At 52.5% G+C, this 18,620-nt stretch overlaps 1 protein-coding gene across 2 annotated transcripts in view; it reads left to right on the top strand.

Annotated features, from left to right (window-relative positions):
• The window catches only part of CAPN9 (calpain 9), a 43,295-nt gene that overhangs the window by 13,000 nt on the left and 11,675 nt on the right, over positions 1-18,620 (top strand). The window contains exons 2-10 of one of the 2 annotated variants that reach the window (XM_062211370.1): positions 2,957-3,090; positions 6,242-6,410; positions 7,741-7,824; positions 10,242-10,327; positions 12,124-12,201; positions 14,109-14,269; positions 15,276-15,433; positions 15,579-15,787; positions 16,919-16,955. In XM_062211370.1, the coding sequence (XP_062067354.1) occupies positions 2,957-3,090; positions 6,242-6,410; positions 7,741-7,824; positions 10,242-10,327; positions 12,124-12,201; positions 14,109-14,269; positions 15,276-15,433; positions 15,579-15,787; positions 16,919-16,955 (1,116 nt within the window). The remainder of the gene's footprint in view (positions 1-2,956; positions 3,091-6,241; positions 6,411-7,740; positions 7,825-10,241; positions 10,328-12,123; positions 12,202-14,108; positions 14,270-15,275; positions 15,434-15,578; positions 15,788-16,918; positions 16,956-18,620) is intronic. The other variant, XM_062211369.1, reaches the window with a different exon arrangement.

Genomic DNA, 18,620 nt, shown 5'->3' on the forward strand with positions numbered 1-18,620 from the left:
CAACCCCAAGCACTCCAGTCTGGGTTGCAGACATCCCAAGGGGCATCTTTTTTTTTTTTTTTTGGCAGGCAGAGTGGACAGTGAAAGAGAGAGAGACAGAGAGAAAGGTCTTCCTTTTGCTGTTGGTTCACTCTCCAATGGCCGCCGCAGCCGGTGCGCTGCAGCCGGCGCACTGCGCTGATCCGAAGCCAGGAGCCAGGTGCTTCTCCTGGTCTCTCATGCGGGTGCAGGGCCCAAGCACTTGGGCCATCCTCCACTGCCTTACTGGGCCATAGCAGAGAGCTGGCCTGGAAGAGGGGCAACTGGGACAGAATCCGGCGCCCGACCAGGACTAGAACCCAGTGTGCCGGTGCCGCAGGCGGAGGATTAGCCTATTGAGCTGGGGCGCCAGCATCTTAACCACCACCCCATGCTCCTGCCCACTCCCGAGATAGTGACGCCTGCCCTTTGTCCTTGCTGAAGTGTCGTCCTCAGGCAGTCAGCTCAGTGAGTCTGGGCCTTCACACACTAGTCTGAAAAAGCAGAGACTGGAAGCCAGCTGTGACCTTTTGCAGAGCTGGACAGGTCACAGTGCCAGGCCTGCCCCCAGCCCAAGCCCCTCATACACTGCCCAGCACTTGGGGCCAGCCCTGTCCCTCTCTCTGTCCCTGAACCTGCAGGTGGTAAGAAGAGCACCCTTGGTTCCGGTCCTGACAGCACACGCGTGTTTCACAGGCTGAGCCAAGATGGCAGACAGGAAGCGTGGAGCTCAGGGAGGTCACGTCCACGGCCAGCGCTCAGGCCTCCTGTGCCTGCTGGGGGCAGAGCCACTCTGGAGCCCAGCAAAACCACTCCTGCTCTCCCATGGACCTGCACCTGCCTAGCGGGCACCCTGCTCTCCTCTGCCCACAGCCCTGGCTTTAGATACTCCAGCATCTGGCTCAGCACAGAGACTCTGAAATATGCCAGGGAGCCAGGGATCGGGGCATCAGACTCAGAACACCCAGGCCACCGCCACCTGGCCAGGTATCCCCTGGGTCCTGCGGAATGTCACAGCTGGGAGGGCCCCTGGCAGTGTCATGGTTTTCACTTTGCTGAGTCTCAGGGTGGGGAAAGTGGCTGATCCAAGCTCACAAACCAATAAGTAGCTAAAGCAAGCCTGGAAGACAGGAGCCTTGGCTCAGCACTGGGCTACACTGCCTCTGACCAATGGGGGGCTGGCCCTGTGGGTGCCTGTCCTCCCACAATGGCAACGCTCCACATTCTTCCCTCCTAAACTCCCCGGGAGGTGGAGCATTGGAAACAAATCCCCTTCCATCACTTCTGTCTCTCAGCCTCAGGGCAGGTGTGTGGGGACTTGGGGCCAGCAGAGCCATTTCTCTGTCACCCCCAGGCCCGCTGGGCCTGGCCCTCTCCAAGCCCTGAGTGCCCCTCCCCCCACCTTCCCCAATTCCCCCCCTGCACAGTGCCCAGGCATGGACCTTAAACACCTGTCCCAACAGTGCCTCTGCTGAACTTGAAGCCACAAATGGCCCCCAAGAACCTGAAGGGATGATGTGTCAGGAGGCAAGGCACCAGGTGAAGCCCCCTAGTGGGAGTCCACCTTGGGCAGATGGCTGGAAGTTTCCTTAAAATAGAACAGAACCTCAGCCACGGCCTGGACTGGCCAGGCCTGATAGAGCTTGATGACAAGAGATGCTCAGGATGCCATGGCAACACTGTTAAATTAAATGGCTCCAGAGGCTTGGCGCCAACCTTCCTATTTTGACCTTCTCTTTTTTCTCACCCATTATTATTACCCTGGGCTCTCCTTCAGGCCAATGGAACCAGAAGGAATAGGGAGGCGGCAGTCTCTGCAGGTCCAGAGAAGTGCAGAGAAACTCTGCATGGTCCTTGTGCACACCCCCCCAGCCTTCTGTGGACCACACACAAGCTCTCAGATGCGCACATACATGTGTATCCATGCATGCAAACACACAAAAGTGCTCTGGTACACGTGGGAGCAAATGCAGATACGTGCACATGTGCAATGCACACATATGTACAGGCCTGTGCATCCATACATGTTTGTGTACACACACACTAATGCACACACACACCCCTATTCACACCTGCCCACACTCCCCTCACATCTCTAACGCCCCCCACCCCCTTGCAGGAAAGCTGAGTCCACCCTGTTCTCCTTGTGTGAGTGGCCAAAAAAAATCAGTCTTAGGGCTCCACCTACAGGCAAGGAGTGGACTCAAGGTAGAACCCAAAACTGGGTGGGATAACTGGGCCTCAGACTACACACTAGCATCCCCACCCCCTACCAAAAAGGCTTTCCTATGAAGAAGAAAATCCATTCAAAGCACCACAGAGTGTCTACATGTGACTGCTGCCTGCCACCCCTGGCTTCGGCAGGCTGACTCTGAGCCCTGGAGTAGACATAAACAGTGGGCAGGAGCTGGCACTGTGGTATAGCGGGTAAAGCCACTGCCTGCAGTGCCAGCATCCCATAGGGGCGCCGGTTCGAGTTCTGGCAGCTCCATTTCCCATCCAGCTATGGCCTGGGAAAGTAGTAGAGAGATGGACCAAGTGCTTGGGCCCCTGCATCCATGTGGGAGACCTGGAAGAAGCTCCCGGCTCCTGGCTTTGGATTGGCACAGTTCTGGCTATTTTGGCTATTTGGGGAGTGAACCAGTGGATAGAAGATTTCTCTCTCTCTCTCTCTCTCTCTCTCTCTCTCTCTCTCTCTCCCCCCCCCCTCTGCCTTTCTGTAATACTGCCTTACAAATAATTAAATCTTTAAAAAAAAGAGTGGGCTGAGTCCAGGCAGCCCCATCAAGGAAGCCCTGTGTGATTTTCCTCTGGACTGCAAGGAGAGTTTGCTCAGTGGGGAATGAAGGCGGCAGGGCAGGGTAAATGTTTGCGCGTGGGGCCCACACCTCCCGGGTGACTCACCTCTTGTGCCTTCTGTCTCCACCCTGGGCAACAGTTCTGGCAGCACAGCGAGTGGCTGGATGTGGTCATTGATGACCGACTACCCACCTTCAGGGGCCGCTTGGTTTTCCTGCACTCCGTGGAGCACCGTGAGTTCTGGGGCGCATTGCTGGAAAAGGCCTACGCCAAGTGAGTACCAGCATCCCCTTCTGGAAAGCCTGGCCACCACTCCCCCGGCATCCCAGACAGCTCCCTAGGAGGGGGGACCGAGGCTCTGAGTGAGCAGTGAGACCCAGTGGGGCCTGCCTTCGCGGGACCTGGATAGGGTTGCTGATGGTAAGAACAGCTTTCCTCTTAGGTCTAGGTGTGCCCATGGGCGCAGGGACCGCACACATCCCCTTCACCTCCCTGAGTCATGATTCTTGCCTTTGGGGACCTGGTGGAAGGATAGTTGGGAGTGCACATGGCAGGCAGTTGTGGCTGTGCCAGCAACGCTTGGCTCTTCCCACTTCCCATGAGACACTGTCACAGCTCAAACATGTGGACTATTACCCATCATCCCTCTTTTGGAATTCTTGGGTAAAAACTCAGGTCTGCACAAACACCTTCACACGAATGCTGTTACTCATAGCTGCAAAAACTGGAAGCAAAAGACGAATGGGTAAACTATAGTACATTTATTCAATGGAATACTCTTCAAAGATAAGCAGAAATGAACCTTAAATGCATGTTGCTAAGAGGGAAAGAAGTCAGCCTGGAAAGGCCGCATACCGTATGAGCCCAAACACATGACATTCTGGAAAAGGCAAACCTACGAAGACAGCAAACAGATCAATGGTTGCCAAGGTTTGGGGGCGGGGGAGGGGAGGCGGAGGGAGGGGGAGCAGGTGGAACACAGCTGTTGCCGGTTCCTTACAGTGGTGAAACTATTCTGTATGATACTGCAGTGGTGGCCACATGATGATAGGCGTTTACCGAATCTGAAGAACTTTCTAGCACGGCGAGTAGCCTGAATATATGCAAAACTTGGACATCAGCTAGGAGGGTGGGGAGTTGCAGGATGAAACGCAGGCTGTGACAGGCGACCTAACTGTATTACAAAACGTGAAACAACCTCACCAAGCGGAAGGGAGAGAAAGACGTGGACCTATGTAGCTCTGGAAACGAATGGAGTCTGTAAGGTTACTAGCAAAAGAAATCGTACACAAAATCGTCTCTCAAAGACTGCAAGAGAGCAACCCAGGCACAATTACATGTGCATCCCAAACGGAACAATCAAAGAAATGGTGGCAGATGGTGGGATCCAGGTTTCTCGGTGTTGGAATGGGAGGTTGAAGATAACCAGGAGGCGATGGCCAGAACAATCCATTTGTTAATGGGTGAGAACTGAGGAGTCCACGATGAACTTGGACTGCCCTTGATAGAGATCGTACATACCTGTATACACATGGCTTGCTGTACACACTCATTGGATACTCCTCGCTTTGTCAACTGAGAAGACCTAGAAGTAACGGTAACCCATGGCAATAGCACACCTACTTCCCAAACCTTAGTTCCTCATGTCATTCTCCAGGGCTCCTTGGAGATAAGGCTTGTTCCAGGACTGGGGCAGGAGATGCTCTAAATAACCCAGAGCATCTTACAGTGCCTGAAAGTGAGAACACACACACTCACACACACACAACTGCACACACATACACACACAATGCACACACATATCCCACACATACACCCCCACACACACATCACACACACACACAACTGCACACATCCACACACACACATCCCACACAATCACACACACACACACACAAACACTGCAGCCTACTAAAGGGACTTCCAATAACCAAAGTTAGAGCAGAACAAATTTTTTTTAAAAATTACTTCTTTATTTTAAAGACAGATCTACAGAGAGAGGGAGGGAGAGACAGAGAGAGAGAGAGATCGATCTTCGGTCCACTGGTTCACTCCCCAGATGGTCCAGGCTGAAGCCTGGAGCCAGAAGCTTCCTCCAGGTCTCCACTGTGGATGCAGGAGCCCAAACACTTGGGCCACCCTCTGCTGCTTTCCCAGGCCATTAGCAGGGAGTTGGATCAGAAATGGAACAGCTGGTACTTTAACCAGCATTGCAGGCAGTGGCTTAATTAGCTGTGTCACATGCAGGCCCAAACAGCAGAACAATTTGACTAAGAATAAACAAAATGGTATTGGATTATAAAGCAAAAAGACAGCAAGTATCTATGAATCTATATTGTTTTTAATAAGTGATTGAATAAATAAATGGGAGAGAAAAAAATCTTCCATGCAGAATAATTCCAAATAAATTGTGTTTATATTCCATACACTTGATCTTAGCCAAAAGGTCGAGAAGCGATATTTATATTCCAACCACACGAAGTAAAGCTAACTCCACGCTGCTGAGATGTGCGTTGCACGTGGTGACTTCCTTCTGATGGGCGGGATGGCAAGCAGGGGGAGGAGCTACTTTTCAGCTTTGCAGGCGACAGGGGCCAGCATCAGCAGTGGTCAGTCGTGGTGACAGCGTGTGTCCTTGAGATGACGTCATGAGGACGCCTTACCTCCGTAGCCTTCTTCCCCAAAACCGGTGTGAAAAGCATCAGGTATATTCCAAGAGAGAGGTCTGCGACAAAATACCCGACCAGGATTCCCAAACCTATCAGCATCCTCAAAAAAAGGAAAATCTGAGCCATCGTCACAGCCAAGAGGAGCCCCTGGTGGCCTGGGTGGATCCTGGAGCGGGAAAAGGACATGGGGTAAAACCGAGAGGCTCTGAAGAAACCGTGGCTTCAAGCAGCAACAGCGAACAGAATCAGTCACTGTGGCGGTGCTGGGGGACGCAGGTGGTGCTGGGAACACTACACACTTGTCTATAAGCTCTAAGTTGAGACTTTCATTTCAGTATTCAAGCAGAGGATGTCAGCTATCCCATAGTCATACAAGAGATGGCTATCGTTCCAGGCGCACATCCTTCTAACACTGCCGTGGTTGGCCCCACCTCGGAGTGAGGTCAGAGAGAGGGGCACACATGCAAACTTCACAGCAGTCCTGGGGCGGGGGGCTCAACTCTCACCCCACTGCAGATAAGAGAATTGAGGCATCGAGGATCAACAGGGCCGTGCTCCCAGAGCGCGTTAGTGACAAACCGAGATTTGTACCTGCAGCCTAACAGGGACCAGAGGCGGCGCTGCCCTACCGCACCACACAGCCAAGCCAAGTCCCCAGGACACCATGCTGGCTAACTTAGAAAAACTGGCTGAGGGGTGCCCCCTGGTGGCCTCGCTGCTTCCCTGCTGCAGCCACCACGCTCCTGTCCTTGCAGGCTGAATGGGAGCTACGAAGCTCTGAAGGGTGGCAGCACCATCGAGGCCATGGAGGACTTCACTGGGGGTGTGGCAGAGAACTTCCTAACTAAAGAGGCCCCGGAGAATTTCTATGAGATTCTGGAGAAGGCCTTGAAGAGGGGCTCCCTGATGGGCTGCTCCATCGATGTAAGTCTAAGTCCGGCTGACTCTCATTCCAGGTTCCAGGTTGTACAGGGCTGCAGGAGTCCCGGCCCCTTTAAAGGAAGGGTGTAACCATTGTGGGGAGGGCTCAGTGTTTATTTCTTTTCATTAAAACATATGTTCTTATTTAATATTTTTCAAATCACACAGGTAGGATACACTTGCTCTATCAGGTGGAATAATCCCAAGACAAACAAAGGCACATTGTGCCTCTCTCTCCCCATCACTTCCTGTGTCTCTCTCCCCATCACTTCCTGTGCTCCCTTCTCCAGTCCTACCACTCTACCACAAGACCATGGCCACCTGGCCTGTACCCTTCACACATTCTCTTTCTCTCTCTCTCTCTCTCTCAATATTTTTATTTATTTATTTGAAAGTCAGAGTTACACAGAGAGAGAAGGAGAGGCAGAGAGAGAGAGGTGTTCCATCTGCTGTTCACTCCCCGACTCGCTGCAACGGCCGGAGCTGCACTGATCCCAAGCCAGGAGCCAGGAGCCTCTTCCGGGCCTCCCACACAGTGCAGGGGCTCAAGGACTTGGGCCATCTTCCACTGCTTTCCCAGGCCATAGCAGAGAGCTGGATTGGAAGTGGAGCGGCCAGGACTCAAACCGGTGCCCATATGGGATGCCGGCACTGCAGGCAGTGGCTTTACTCGTTATATCATGGCACCGGCCCCCATCTCTCTCTTGTTCCTCAAACAGGCACACTTGTCTACACATAAACATGGGAGTAGGTTGCTTTGATTTTACTAAAATGGAATTTTACTATACAGTTTTCTCAAACTTGGGTTTTTTTTAAATCTCATACACTGTGAAAAAACATATCTCGTCAGTGGACAGACATCTAACAGCAGTTTTCGTATTACTGCATGCATATGTATGGACAAATTTACCTCCTCTATGTTTTTAAAAATTATTCACGTTTTCGAGTTTTTAACCAAATTCTTCGTTTCTTCTGCGTTTTCAAGTTTGTGACACACAGTCGCATGTCACGTGTTACATACGTCTTAGTATCTCTGATGTGTGTGATGGCGTCCTCTCTCTCCTGCTCTACCACGTGACAGTAATGGTCACGTTGTTCTGTGTGGGGAGTCCCTGCTACCATTGAGGGTTTGCATGCTCTAGGAAGAGACTGGTCTTGCTCTCACTAATAACCACCCAAGAGATGTCCTGTGTGTCCAATGTACATGGCCTGCGCATGTGGCCAACACGGGGGGAGCAGGAGGGGCTGGTGATGTGACGGGCGGGGCATGGCACTGACTCTGGGGAGGCTGGTCTTCGATAGAGGGTCTGACACTGCTCTTTTCCTGTTGTAGACCGGAAATGCTACAGAATCAGAAGCCCGGACACCTTTTGGTCTGATTAAGGGTCACGCCTACACTATAACAGGGATTGATCAGGTGGGTGATGTGAACCCCTACTGCAGGGTACAGGGAAAGACCTGACAGTGCTGGTCCCTCATGGGTGAACTAGCATATAGCGGTCTAAACTGACTTTCACACATTTTGGGAACTGTCTCCTTTGAAGGAGGCAGGCTGGATTCAACACAGCAATCCAGGGGAGAGAGGGGAGAGAGGGGAGAGAGGGGAGAGAGGGGAGAGAGGGGAGAGAGGGGAGAGGGGAGAGAGAGAGAGAGAGAGAGAGAGGAACCATGTGATATCACCATGGCACCAAACTTCTTTAGCAGGTGTGGAAGGCTGGTGCTCATTTCTTTTTCATAATTCTTTTTTTTCTCCAGTTAAGTCCTGGGTTACTCAGGGTTCTCCAGAGAAACAGAAACAGCACTAATAGGTTTGTTGGATGGACTTGCAATTATGGAGGCTGGAAAGTGCCGTGATCTGGCCCCTGTAAGCCAGAGGCCCAGAAAAGCCCATTGCTTAATTCTAGTCCGAGTTGGAGGTGAAGGTCTGAGAGCCAGGAGAGTCAGGTGTGAGTCTCTCCCTCAGGTCCCGGCTCCAACAGTCGGGCATACCGTGAATTCTCCCAGCCTCTGCCTTTTTGTTCCGTGTACATCCTCAGTGAGTGGGAAGAGGCCCATCCACCCTGGAGGATGGTCTACTTTACTCAGTCTGCCGATTAAGATCCAGTCTCATCTAGGAACACCCTCACAGACAGGACCGGAGAAATTGTTCAACAAATATATAGGCACACCAGGGCCTAGTCTGGCTGACACAGGAAATGAACCATCACAACTCCCATTCTCCGCAGCTGTCATCTAGGGGAGAACCGATCCCCGGGGCCACCCAGACCCCACACAGCACCACCCTGGTTTCTAGTGAGTGCTGCGTTGGGAAGGCAGGAGGGAGAGAGTAGGGGAGAGAATGTGTTGCAAGAGGAAGACAGAACCGGAGTTTTCCCCACCCCTCCCAGCTGCAAGCTCGGCACCCCAGTCCAGAGGCCGCCGTCACCCAGCCCGTGGCCCTCCTGGCTGTCTTGAACTCTGTGGAGCACTCAGGTGCTTCTGTTGTCACAGCTCACACGTGGGGTAGCACATTCTGAAAGTGTGGGCAGTAAGGGGCCCGACTCGGAGCTGGATTCTCTGAGATGGAATGAATTACTTGTGTTGCTTCCTCTTGTCCTACAGCCCTGTGCACACAGGCCTTGCCATACTCCCTTGAGAAGGCCTGCGATTTTCAGTTAGATCTTTAAAATGCTACTCCAAGTAGCAGCAGAGATCTCCTTTCATCTTGGTTCAATCGCTTTTCTTTCCTTCCACCTCCAAGGAACCGACCTGCCCTGCACATTTCAAACCCATGAGCCCCCTAAATGGTGAACTACAAGCCGCATCTTGGGCTCTGGGGAGCTGACATTATTTGAATTATTTTTAGACATTGGAAATACAACTGTCACCAAGTGCAAGAGGACAGAGCACTATGATAGTGGAAGTTTCTGATTAGTTGGTGGGTGGAAATCTTTCATTTCCCCAAAATCGTTCTCAAATGTATTGACCCTCTTTCCTGCTCCAGGGCAGAGCATAAAGGCATGACTGAACTGACTCTCTTTCTTGGTTCAGGGGTTATCAATGCCAAGAGCAAGAACCCTCACATGACACCTGAAAAGGGGCAATATTTGGTTTAGAAGAAAAAAGATTTCTTTGGCTTTGCTGTTACTTAAATCCTTATTTTATTATTTACTTAAAAGGCAGAGCTATGGAAGGCAGAGAAGGAGGGCAGAGAGAGTCTTCCATCTGCTGGTTCACTCCCTGAAAGGACACAAGGGCTGACGCTCGCTAGGCCTGGCTAAAGCCAGGAGCCTGGAACTCCATCTGGGTCTCCCAGGTGGGTGGGAGGGGGCCAAGTACCTCAGCCATCTTCTGCTGCTTTCCCAGGCACAGTAGCCGGGAGTGGATTGGAAGCGGAGCAGCTGAAACTCAACTGGTGCCCCTATGGGAGGAACCCGCACTCCTGTGTAGGGTGATGCCTGCGTCACAAGCCACAGCTTATTCTGCTACAGCACAGTGCCAGCCCTGAGGGCAACTCTACCGCCCACTGTGCTAGAAGTCAGGGACACTCCGACCAATGAGACTTGGAGATTCTAGTCTAGAGGAAAAGATTCATTCATGTGAAGATTTACATGAACTAATGTCCAAACTCTGGGTCCCACGTGTGGCAAAACCATCCTTAAGTGATGAATGTGGTATCGTTGGCCATGCTGGCAATGATGTTCGGTGGGAATTAGGAAATCCCAAGGGTCCATTAAGAATTGATGAGCTTTTATCTCTTTCCAGAGCTGTGCTAGCCCTGGCGTCCAGGGATGAAGGTAGTGCATCTCCACTGGCTTGGTCATTTCCCATTTCCCAGATGCCTTTCCCTTCTAGGTAAACTTCCGAGGCCAGAAAGTGGAGCTCATCAGAGTCCGGAACCCCTGGGGCCATGTGGAGTGGAACGGGTCCTGGAGTGACAGGTCAGTCACCCTAGGGTGTCTCTCTGCCCAGTTTCCAGAGTGTGTGGGGCCAGGGCTGGCTCCAGTGGCCGTGTGAAGGAGACGTGGCTTGTCTACAATTCTCCCTGGACTTCTATTCAGGGTCCTGCCCTGCTTCCTGGGTTGTGACCAGCCCTCCACTCACGCTCTGCCATTGCCAACCTCCGGCCCCCTGAGACAGCTGAACCAACAGGGCCCGCCCAGTCTTGGGCTGCAAACTTCTAAACTGTGAGCCAAGGCGGCTTCCTTCCCTCCTACATAGCATCTCTGGGGTGTATGTGATAGTGATGAGAAACTGACTCATGGTTCTTAGTCCCACTGTCCTGATCCTGGCATGAGCCACCTGGAGGGAGGCCCCTGCTAGGTCCTCCCCTTGGACTTCCTGCGCCCACCACCCCTCGCCACCGCTGCAGGTTCAGTCCAGGTCTGCAGGTGGGGATGAAGCTGCCGCCATGATTTCAGCACCACGTAAGTCCCCACCTGTCTGCGATTTCCACCCCCGCTGCTTCAGCTACCTGTAGTTAGTCACAGTCTGAAAACACAGTGTTAAACAGAAAATCCGAGAAATAAACAATCCAGACGTTTTCAATGGAGTTCTCAGAGGTGTGCTGAAACCCTACACTGGCCTGCTTTGTCTCCCGCTTTGTCCTGCGCCTCCACACTGCAGACAGCACCCACCCGTTTGTCTGCTGTGGTCTCAAAATACTTGTGTTCAAGGAAGCCTGATTTGACTCAATAATGACCCCAAAACACAAGAGTAGTGATGCTGGCAATCTGGATGTGCCAGAGAGACACCATAAGGTGCCTCCTTTAAGTCAAAAGGTAAAAGTTCTCCAGTTACTAAGGAAGGGGAAAACATTGAGTTCTGAGGTTGCTAAGGTTTATATATAGGGATACATTTAGAGAGAGAGAGAAACCACGGTCATTACACCTTTCACAAGAGTGTATTGTTATAACTATCCTATTTTATTATTAGCTACTATTGCGAATCCCCCTCTGGGCCTAATCCATAAATTAAACTTTATCACTGGTATGGATGTATAGGAAAACACATAGTCTCTGTAGGGTTTGATGTGTTTCAAACTTTCCGGTACTCACTGGGGCTCTTGGACCCTATCCCACACAGATAAGAGGGGGCCCCTGTATTTGGAGGCAGCTTTGGGGAATTTAAAATAAACACAGCAGCCTCAGAGCCGTGATCCCTGAGTTTGCAGGGTGGTGGGCGGCTGCTCCCTCACCAGCTCTCCCCTGAGAGCTTGTCCATGGCTCCACCCCGCCCCTCCGGTGTCCCTCGGGGTCCACCTCATGGAATGCTGCCTAACTTCCTAGTGAGGGCACGTCAGGAACGTGCTTGGTACATAAAGGGGCAAGCATGGACAACCACAAGGTGCTCGTATCACTTGCTGAAGCGTCAGCCCATGAACCGGGCTGCACAAGGCCACATAAATGCCAGAGTCCAAGAACAAGAGCCTGTCAATCCGTGGCTCCCGACGGGGCTCTTCCGCACCCCCCTTACCATTCTACTGTGATTGTCAGCACAATCTTCATGGGGGACGTTCAAACGGCCCCAAGGGATTGTCCCCCATCCGCTCTGGGACATGTACCACCTGCGCAGCCCTCGTGTCTGACCAACCTGTGCACCCCTGGTGCACTTCGGGGACCCGTGAGTAGGACTTGTCCCCCACAGAACCTCATGCCGTGCTCCCAGCGAGGGGCCGTCCCCACTCCAGGACTGCTGCCCACGGCCTCAGCCTGAACGCGATTCTGTTTGCTCCCAGCTCTCCCGAGTGGCGCTCCGTGGACCTGGACGAACAAAGGCGCCTGTGTCACATGACTCTGGACGACGGGGAGTTCTGGTGCGGTGCTCGTCTCTGTTTCCATTTCTGTGTTAACTGCCTAACAGGTGTGAGTGTGCCCCAGGGTCCTGGAGTGTAGGATGCACCGTTCTCCTTCTTCCTCCCTCCCTCCCTCTCTCCCTCCCTTCCTTCCTCCCTAAGTTGAGAATCTCAAACCCCCTCACACCCATTCCAGCTGGCAGGAAGATTACTCTCAGTGATGTTTGTCGGGTTTATTTAAGGGTCCCAGGGAGTCAGTGCCATCAGAACAGACAGGGCGGAGCCACTGACCTGCAGTCCGACCTCCCTCCCCTGAGCTCTCTCCATCCTCCAAGTCTGCACAGTGAATTTGAGGTTGCACAGCTGTGCTGCCAGTGAGGTCCGCTCCCCACCATGCCCAGCACACGGACAGGGACCCTCGAAGGCAGCAACCCCACAAGCCTCTCAAATAGAAGCCTGAAGCATTCCTACTCCTACTCTGGACTGTCTCTTCATTTACCTGAACACCGTTAGTGGACCTCCACTCCTGGGCTATTTTGTCCATCTTGGTTCTTCCTGTTTGGGAGCCAGAAGCGGTTAGTTGGTTCTTCCCATGCAGTTCTGTTTCTGGCTTTATTCCGTTTCGTGTGCTCCAGGTCGATTCTTGCCTGAGCTTATCTCTTGCTAGTAGCCTTTTTGAAGTACAAAAGCAAAGCCATGACACGCTGGTGTTCCAGCTATTTCCATCCGTTCCTCCACAGGCATCTGTTCTCCCCTTGTTTTCACAGTTGCCTTAGTCCGCGCGGGGCTGCACGTATGCCAGACCACCGTGCACTGGGCTTTCTGAAGGACACACATGTATTCCTCCTGGTTCTAGGGGCTAGGGTGCCCCAGATCACGACTGGGGGAGCTTCAGTGTCTGGTGGGCGATTGCTCTGCTTTATAGGTGACGCCCTCTGGGAGTGCCCTCGCCTGGTGGAAGCAGCGAGCACTGATCTTTCTCAAAGGCTCTGAGCCCACTCAAGAGGGTTCCACCCTTGTGACTTAACAGTTCCCAAAGACCCCACTTCCTATCACACTGTGGTGACGAGGGGCGGTGGGTGCGGGAAATGCAAGGGCAAGACTTAGCAGGGGCCTCCCTCCAGATGGCTCGTGCCAGGATCAGGGCAGTGGGACTACCTGTGTCCCTGAGGTCTGCTCTCATCATCACAGCTATGGATCTTCTCAGGGTCACAGCCCAAATCCTTACACCTCCTGACCTGCCCCTGCCCAGTCCTATCCCTTACCGATGCCGGATACCAGCTTCATTGGCCTCCTTGGGACGCCAGGAGCACCTCAGGCACCTACCTGCCTCAGGATCTTGCTCCCCGTTGCCCCAGCCTCAGTGCCTCAGGGCTGCATGTAACACAAACCTGATCAGCAAGGCCTTCGTTGGTTCACCCTCCAATGGCCGCCGCGGTAGGCATGCTGCGGCCGGCGCACCGCACTGATCTGATGGCAGGAGCCAGGTGCTTCTCCTGGTCTCCCATGGGGTGCAGGGCCCAAGCACTTGGGCCATCCTCCACTGCACTCCCTGGCCACAGCAGAGAGCTGGCCTGGAAGAGGGGCAACCGGGACAGGATCGGTGCCCCGACCGGGACTAGAACCCGGTGTGCCGGCGCCGCAAGGCGGAGGATTAGCCTAGTGAGCCGCGGCGCCGGCCCAAGCCCCTTGTTTAAAACTGCAGCCACCCCTACACGCCCACCCTCCAGCCTGACTTTAGTGTCCTCTGCAGCACTTAGACACAATCAACCTGTATTTTTCCACCTTGAATTTCCTTTTGTTGGTGCTTTGTATTTTCTGTCTCCCCGAACCTTGAGGCCAGCAGTCAGATGACTGAGTGAGTGAGAGAGCGGATGACGCAGTCAGCGTGGGCCTTCTGCACACTGTGTCTCCCTACCTTGCTGCAGGATGGCGTTCAAGGATTTCAAGGTCCACTTTGACAAAGTGGAGATCTGCAATCTCACTCCAGACGCCCTGGAGGAGGATGCTCTGCACAAGTGGGAGGTGACTGTCCATCAAGGAAGCTGGGTTAGGGGCTACACAGCTGGGGGCTGTCGCAATTTCCTGGGTGAGTCATCTGCCTGTCACTCTGTCATTCCTAAGTGTCCTGTCCAGCCCCGGGACGTCAAAGGATCAGGGCCAGGAACGAGAAAGCCTGAAACATGAGTTAGTAAGATTCCAGGGACGACCCGGAGAGGAGGGCTGTAGAGATTTAGTAGGGAGGTGAGTGAGAAGTGCTCAGGCAAACTCCTTTGTTTTTCTACTGAAGTTATTTTCCATTAGGAGAAATAGAAAAGCACGATTCACATCAGCCTAACAGTAGAAAGGATTTACTGTCCTATGTAACTGAAAAGCTCACAGCAGTAGTGCAGGCTTCAGGCGCAGTCCTATCAGGGCTCTGCGTCCCTCTGTAATTCCCCCACTCTCCCCTCGTCCTCTGTCTGGCTTTCTTTATAATCACAAGAGGACAGCCAGAAACATTCAGGGCTCCCTGAGTTCTCAATCATATGCACAGTGAGAGCTACTGGGGGCTACATCAAAGAAAAAAATCCTCTAACTGGAAATTTCTGGAACCAATATTGCCTGGTGAATGGCACGAGCTGATTGGCTTTGTTCAAAGTCTCTTCAGCAAGAGAGACTTGGAGAACCAGTGTTCATCCCTGAGCTGGGAGAGAGCTCAAAGTCACTCATATTGCACAACCAATAAAGGGATACCAGGGGACAATCACAGGTTCCCCACCCCCTGCTTTGTAATGCCCAAGGGCGAACATAGAATAAACTTGAGCCGAAGAAGGTCATTGCAAAGCCGCGTGAGGAGCGGCTGAGAGACCGTGGAGGTGAAGGAGAGAGGACTCTGCCTTCTCCCTGGGGGTCATGGAGAGCAGGGTAGGAGTGCTGCTGAGGGCAGGAGAGGAGATGCTGTTTTCTTCTGGCTGGGAGGATCTGGCCACAGGCGATGGGGGAGTGTGTGTGTGTGTCTGTGTGTGTCTGTGTGTGTCCATGTGTGTGTGCACGTGTCCTTTTGGTTTTGATTTTCAAGGAAAAAAAACTAATCTGTCTCTTTCAAATGGCAGATACTTTTTGGACCAATCCACAGATCAGACTGTCCCTGACTGAGAAAGACGAGGGGCAAGAGGAATGCACTTTCCTCGTAGCCCTCATGCAGAAAGATCGAAGGAAACTTAAGAGATTGGGCGCCGACGTGCTGACCATCGGCTACGCCATTTACCAGGTAAGCGGGAGTCAGAGGGCGCTCAGCCTCTCCCACCCGAGTTCTCCATTCTCAGCTGAGACTCGCTGGCCAGTCCCCAGACTTGGCCTGGAAAGCCCAGCCTGACGGCCCTCCCTGGCGTCCCCTCCCCCCGCTTCCATTGCAGTGCCCAGGCAGAGAGGAACACCTGGACAAAGACTTCTTTAGATACCACGCTTCCCAGGCCAGGAGCAAAACGTTCATCAACCTGCGAGAGGTCTCCGGCCGGTTCAGGCTGCCCCCTGGGGACTACATCCTGATCCCCAGCACTTTCGAGCCCCATCAGGAGGCTGATTTCTGTCTGAGAATCTTCTCGGAGAAGAAAGCCATTACCCGGTGAGGATCGGGAGCGGGTGCCACGATCCCTTTTTCCTGAAGTGGTTCCTTCCTCCAGAAGCCACCAGGGGACTGCTGGAGCCAAGGCCCTGTGGCCTCTTCCCTTCTACTTAAGAAACAAGGCAGCTTCTTGGGGCTGGAGCTGTGACGTAGCAGGGAGAGCTGCCACCTGCAGTGCTGGCATCCGATATGGGCACAGGTTCGAGTCCCAGCTGCTCCACTTCCAATCTAGCTCTCTGCTATGACCTGGGAAAACAATAGAAGATGGCGCAGGTCCTTGGACTCCCACAACCACGTGGGAGACCCAGAAGAAACTCCAGGCTCCTGGCTTTGGATCAGCACAAGTCCAGCCATTGTGGCCATTTGAGGAGTGAACCAGCAAATGGAAGACCTCTCTTTCTCTCTCTCTCTCTCTCTCTCTCTCTCTCTCTCTCTCTCTCTCTGCCTCTCTGAAACTCTGCCTTCCAAATAAATAAATAAATCTTTAAAAACAAACAAACAAGGCAGCTTCTCAGTTCACCTTGCAAAGAGAGAGAGAGAGAGAGAGAGAGAGAGATCTTCTATCTGAAGCAGCAGAGGACGAGTAAGGCTGAAGCCAGGAGCCGGCACATCAATGTGCGTCTCCCATTTTGGTGGCAATGACCCAAGTACTTGAGCCATCCTCTACTGCCTCCCAGGGTATGCATTAATAGGAAGCTGAATCAGAAGCAGAGCTGGAACTGGAAGCCAGGCACTCCGGATATGTGGGTGTCCCAAGCAGGATTTTAACCACTTTGCCAAATGCCCACTCCAAGTCTCTACTATTCTTCAAAAGACTTCACCAATAGCTCTTGTTAAAGTGCATCAAGGAAACAGACTGATGGTTTCGCTTTTTACTCAAAGTTTAGAAGCTTCAAGTTCTCCTTGAGCAATGGCCGTTCTTGCTCCCCCGTTACCAGCACACTGGGCAGAGTCCGAGTGTTTGGGGTAGCTGTTGACATGTGGGGTCTGCAGACCTTGTGATGTGCAAACAGCACTGAACACGCAGGGCTTCATGGAGCGTGACCGTTCAGTAGCTCCGGACCCCTTAGCTGTGCAGATCCCGACGAGAAGTTGTGCACACTTGAGACAGTATGTTTTCTGCCCCTACAGGGATGTGGATGGAAACGTGGGCATTGACCTTCCTGAGGTGAGTCTGCTGAGGCTGCCGCAGAGGGTGGGACCCAGCTGGTGACTGGAGGCCCTCCTTCTACTACGGTGTCATTTAAAGCTGAAGTCCAGGGGGTGGTTATCTGCCATCAGGTGAGCTTCTAGGACTCTAACCTCTTAGGGACCAAGATGTGTGCTTTGTACTTCCTCACATCCCCAGCAGGCATGGGAATGAGCTTGGTGCTTGGTATCAAATTCAATTTGGGTCATCTTTCTCTGTGCTACTAACTCTACCTGAGAGGTGACTGCTGCTTCAGACAATGATAAAAACATGGATTTTACTTAAGAAAAATAATCCATAAGAAGAAAATGAGAGGCAGGTAGATTCTTTTACTCTGTTCTTGGGGGAACACATTGCTTCTCCCTACAGTCTCAGTGTGTGTGTGTGTGTGTGTGTGCTGCCAAGGTTGGTTTTATCCTTGTCAAAGAGCTATAGTCTTTTTAAAAAATTTTTAAAGATTTATTTATTTATTTGAGAGGTAGAGTTATAGACAGAGAAAGGGAGAGACAGAAAGAGAGAGGTTTTCCATCTGCTGGTTCACTCCCCATTTGGCCGCAATGGCAGGAGCTGTGCCAATCTGAAACCAAGATCTTCTTCCATGTCTCCCATATGAATGCAGAGGCCCAAACACTTGGGTCATCCTCCAGTGCTTTCCCAGGCCATAAACAGAGAACTAGAAGGGAAGAGGAGCAGCCAGGATTAGAACTGGCACCATATGGGATGCCGGCACCGCAGGCAGAGGCTAAACCCACTACGCCATAGTGCCAGCCCAAGAACTATAGACTTTGAAGAGGCACTGAGGTATCCAGGATCTGCCGAGATCTGCTCTGAGGAGGGAAGTTGCTGCTCTGTGCTGCCAGAAAAATAAAAAGCAAAGCCACTCAACACGTTTGCTGGGCTCTTTGCATGCACAGGCCTAAGGCTTGGTGCTAGAAACAGACTTGTAGCCTGAAAGCTTTTTACCATCTATCAATACAGATGATGAAACAAGTAATTCCAGGCCAGGGGGATGAGTGGTTAAGACAGATGAAGTGCAAAAAGCCCGACAACCCCAAGGCAGGGACCCAGCTCAATCTGGGGCCAGCTTCCTTCAGCCTACTCGTAGGTGTTGAATAAAATTTATGGGAGGTCATGGTTTGTACTGAGCTCCCACTCCAAGCCCATCAAACCAAACCAAACTGAAGTCACTCATCCATGGCACCAAACTAAAGCTAAGTTGTTTATCTGAGGAACCAGGGGCCCACATTGCGGCACAGCCAGTTAAGCCAATGCATGTGCCATTGGCGTCCCATATCGAAGTGCCCAGTTCAAGTCCCAGCTGTTCTGCTCCTGATCTACCTTCCTGCTAGGGTACCTGGGAAAGCAGTGGGAGATCACCCAAGTCCCTGGGCCCCTGCCTCCCACTGGGAGATCCAGATGGAGCTCCTGGCTCCTTGCTTCAGCCTGGAGCAGCCCCAGCCATTCTAGCCATTGGAGGAGTGAACTAACTCATGGAGATCTCTGCGTCTCCCTCCCTCTGTCTCTCTGTCACTCTGCCTTTCAGGTAAATAAAATAAATCTTTGGGGGAAAAAAAGAGAGAGAAACCACAAGCAAATGCCCCAGGAGGCCAATGTCAGCCAGTGTGATGAAGGAAGTGGTCTCTG

This window comes from Lepus europaeus, chromosome 14, assembly GCF_033115175.1.
Source record: "Lepus europaeus isolate LE1 chromosome 14, mLepTim1.pri, whole genome shotgun sequence".
Classification (NCBI taxonomy): domain Eukaryota; kingdom Metazoa; phylum Chordata; class Mammalia; order Lagomorpha; family Leporidae; genus Lepus; species Lepus europaeus.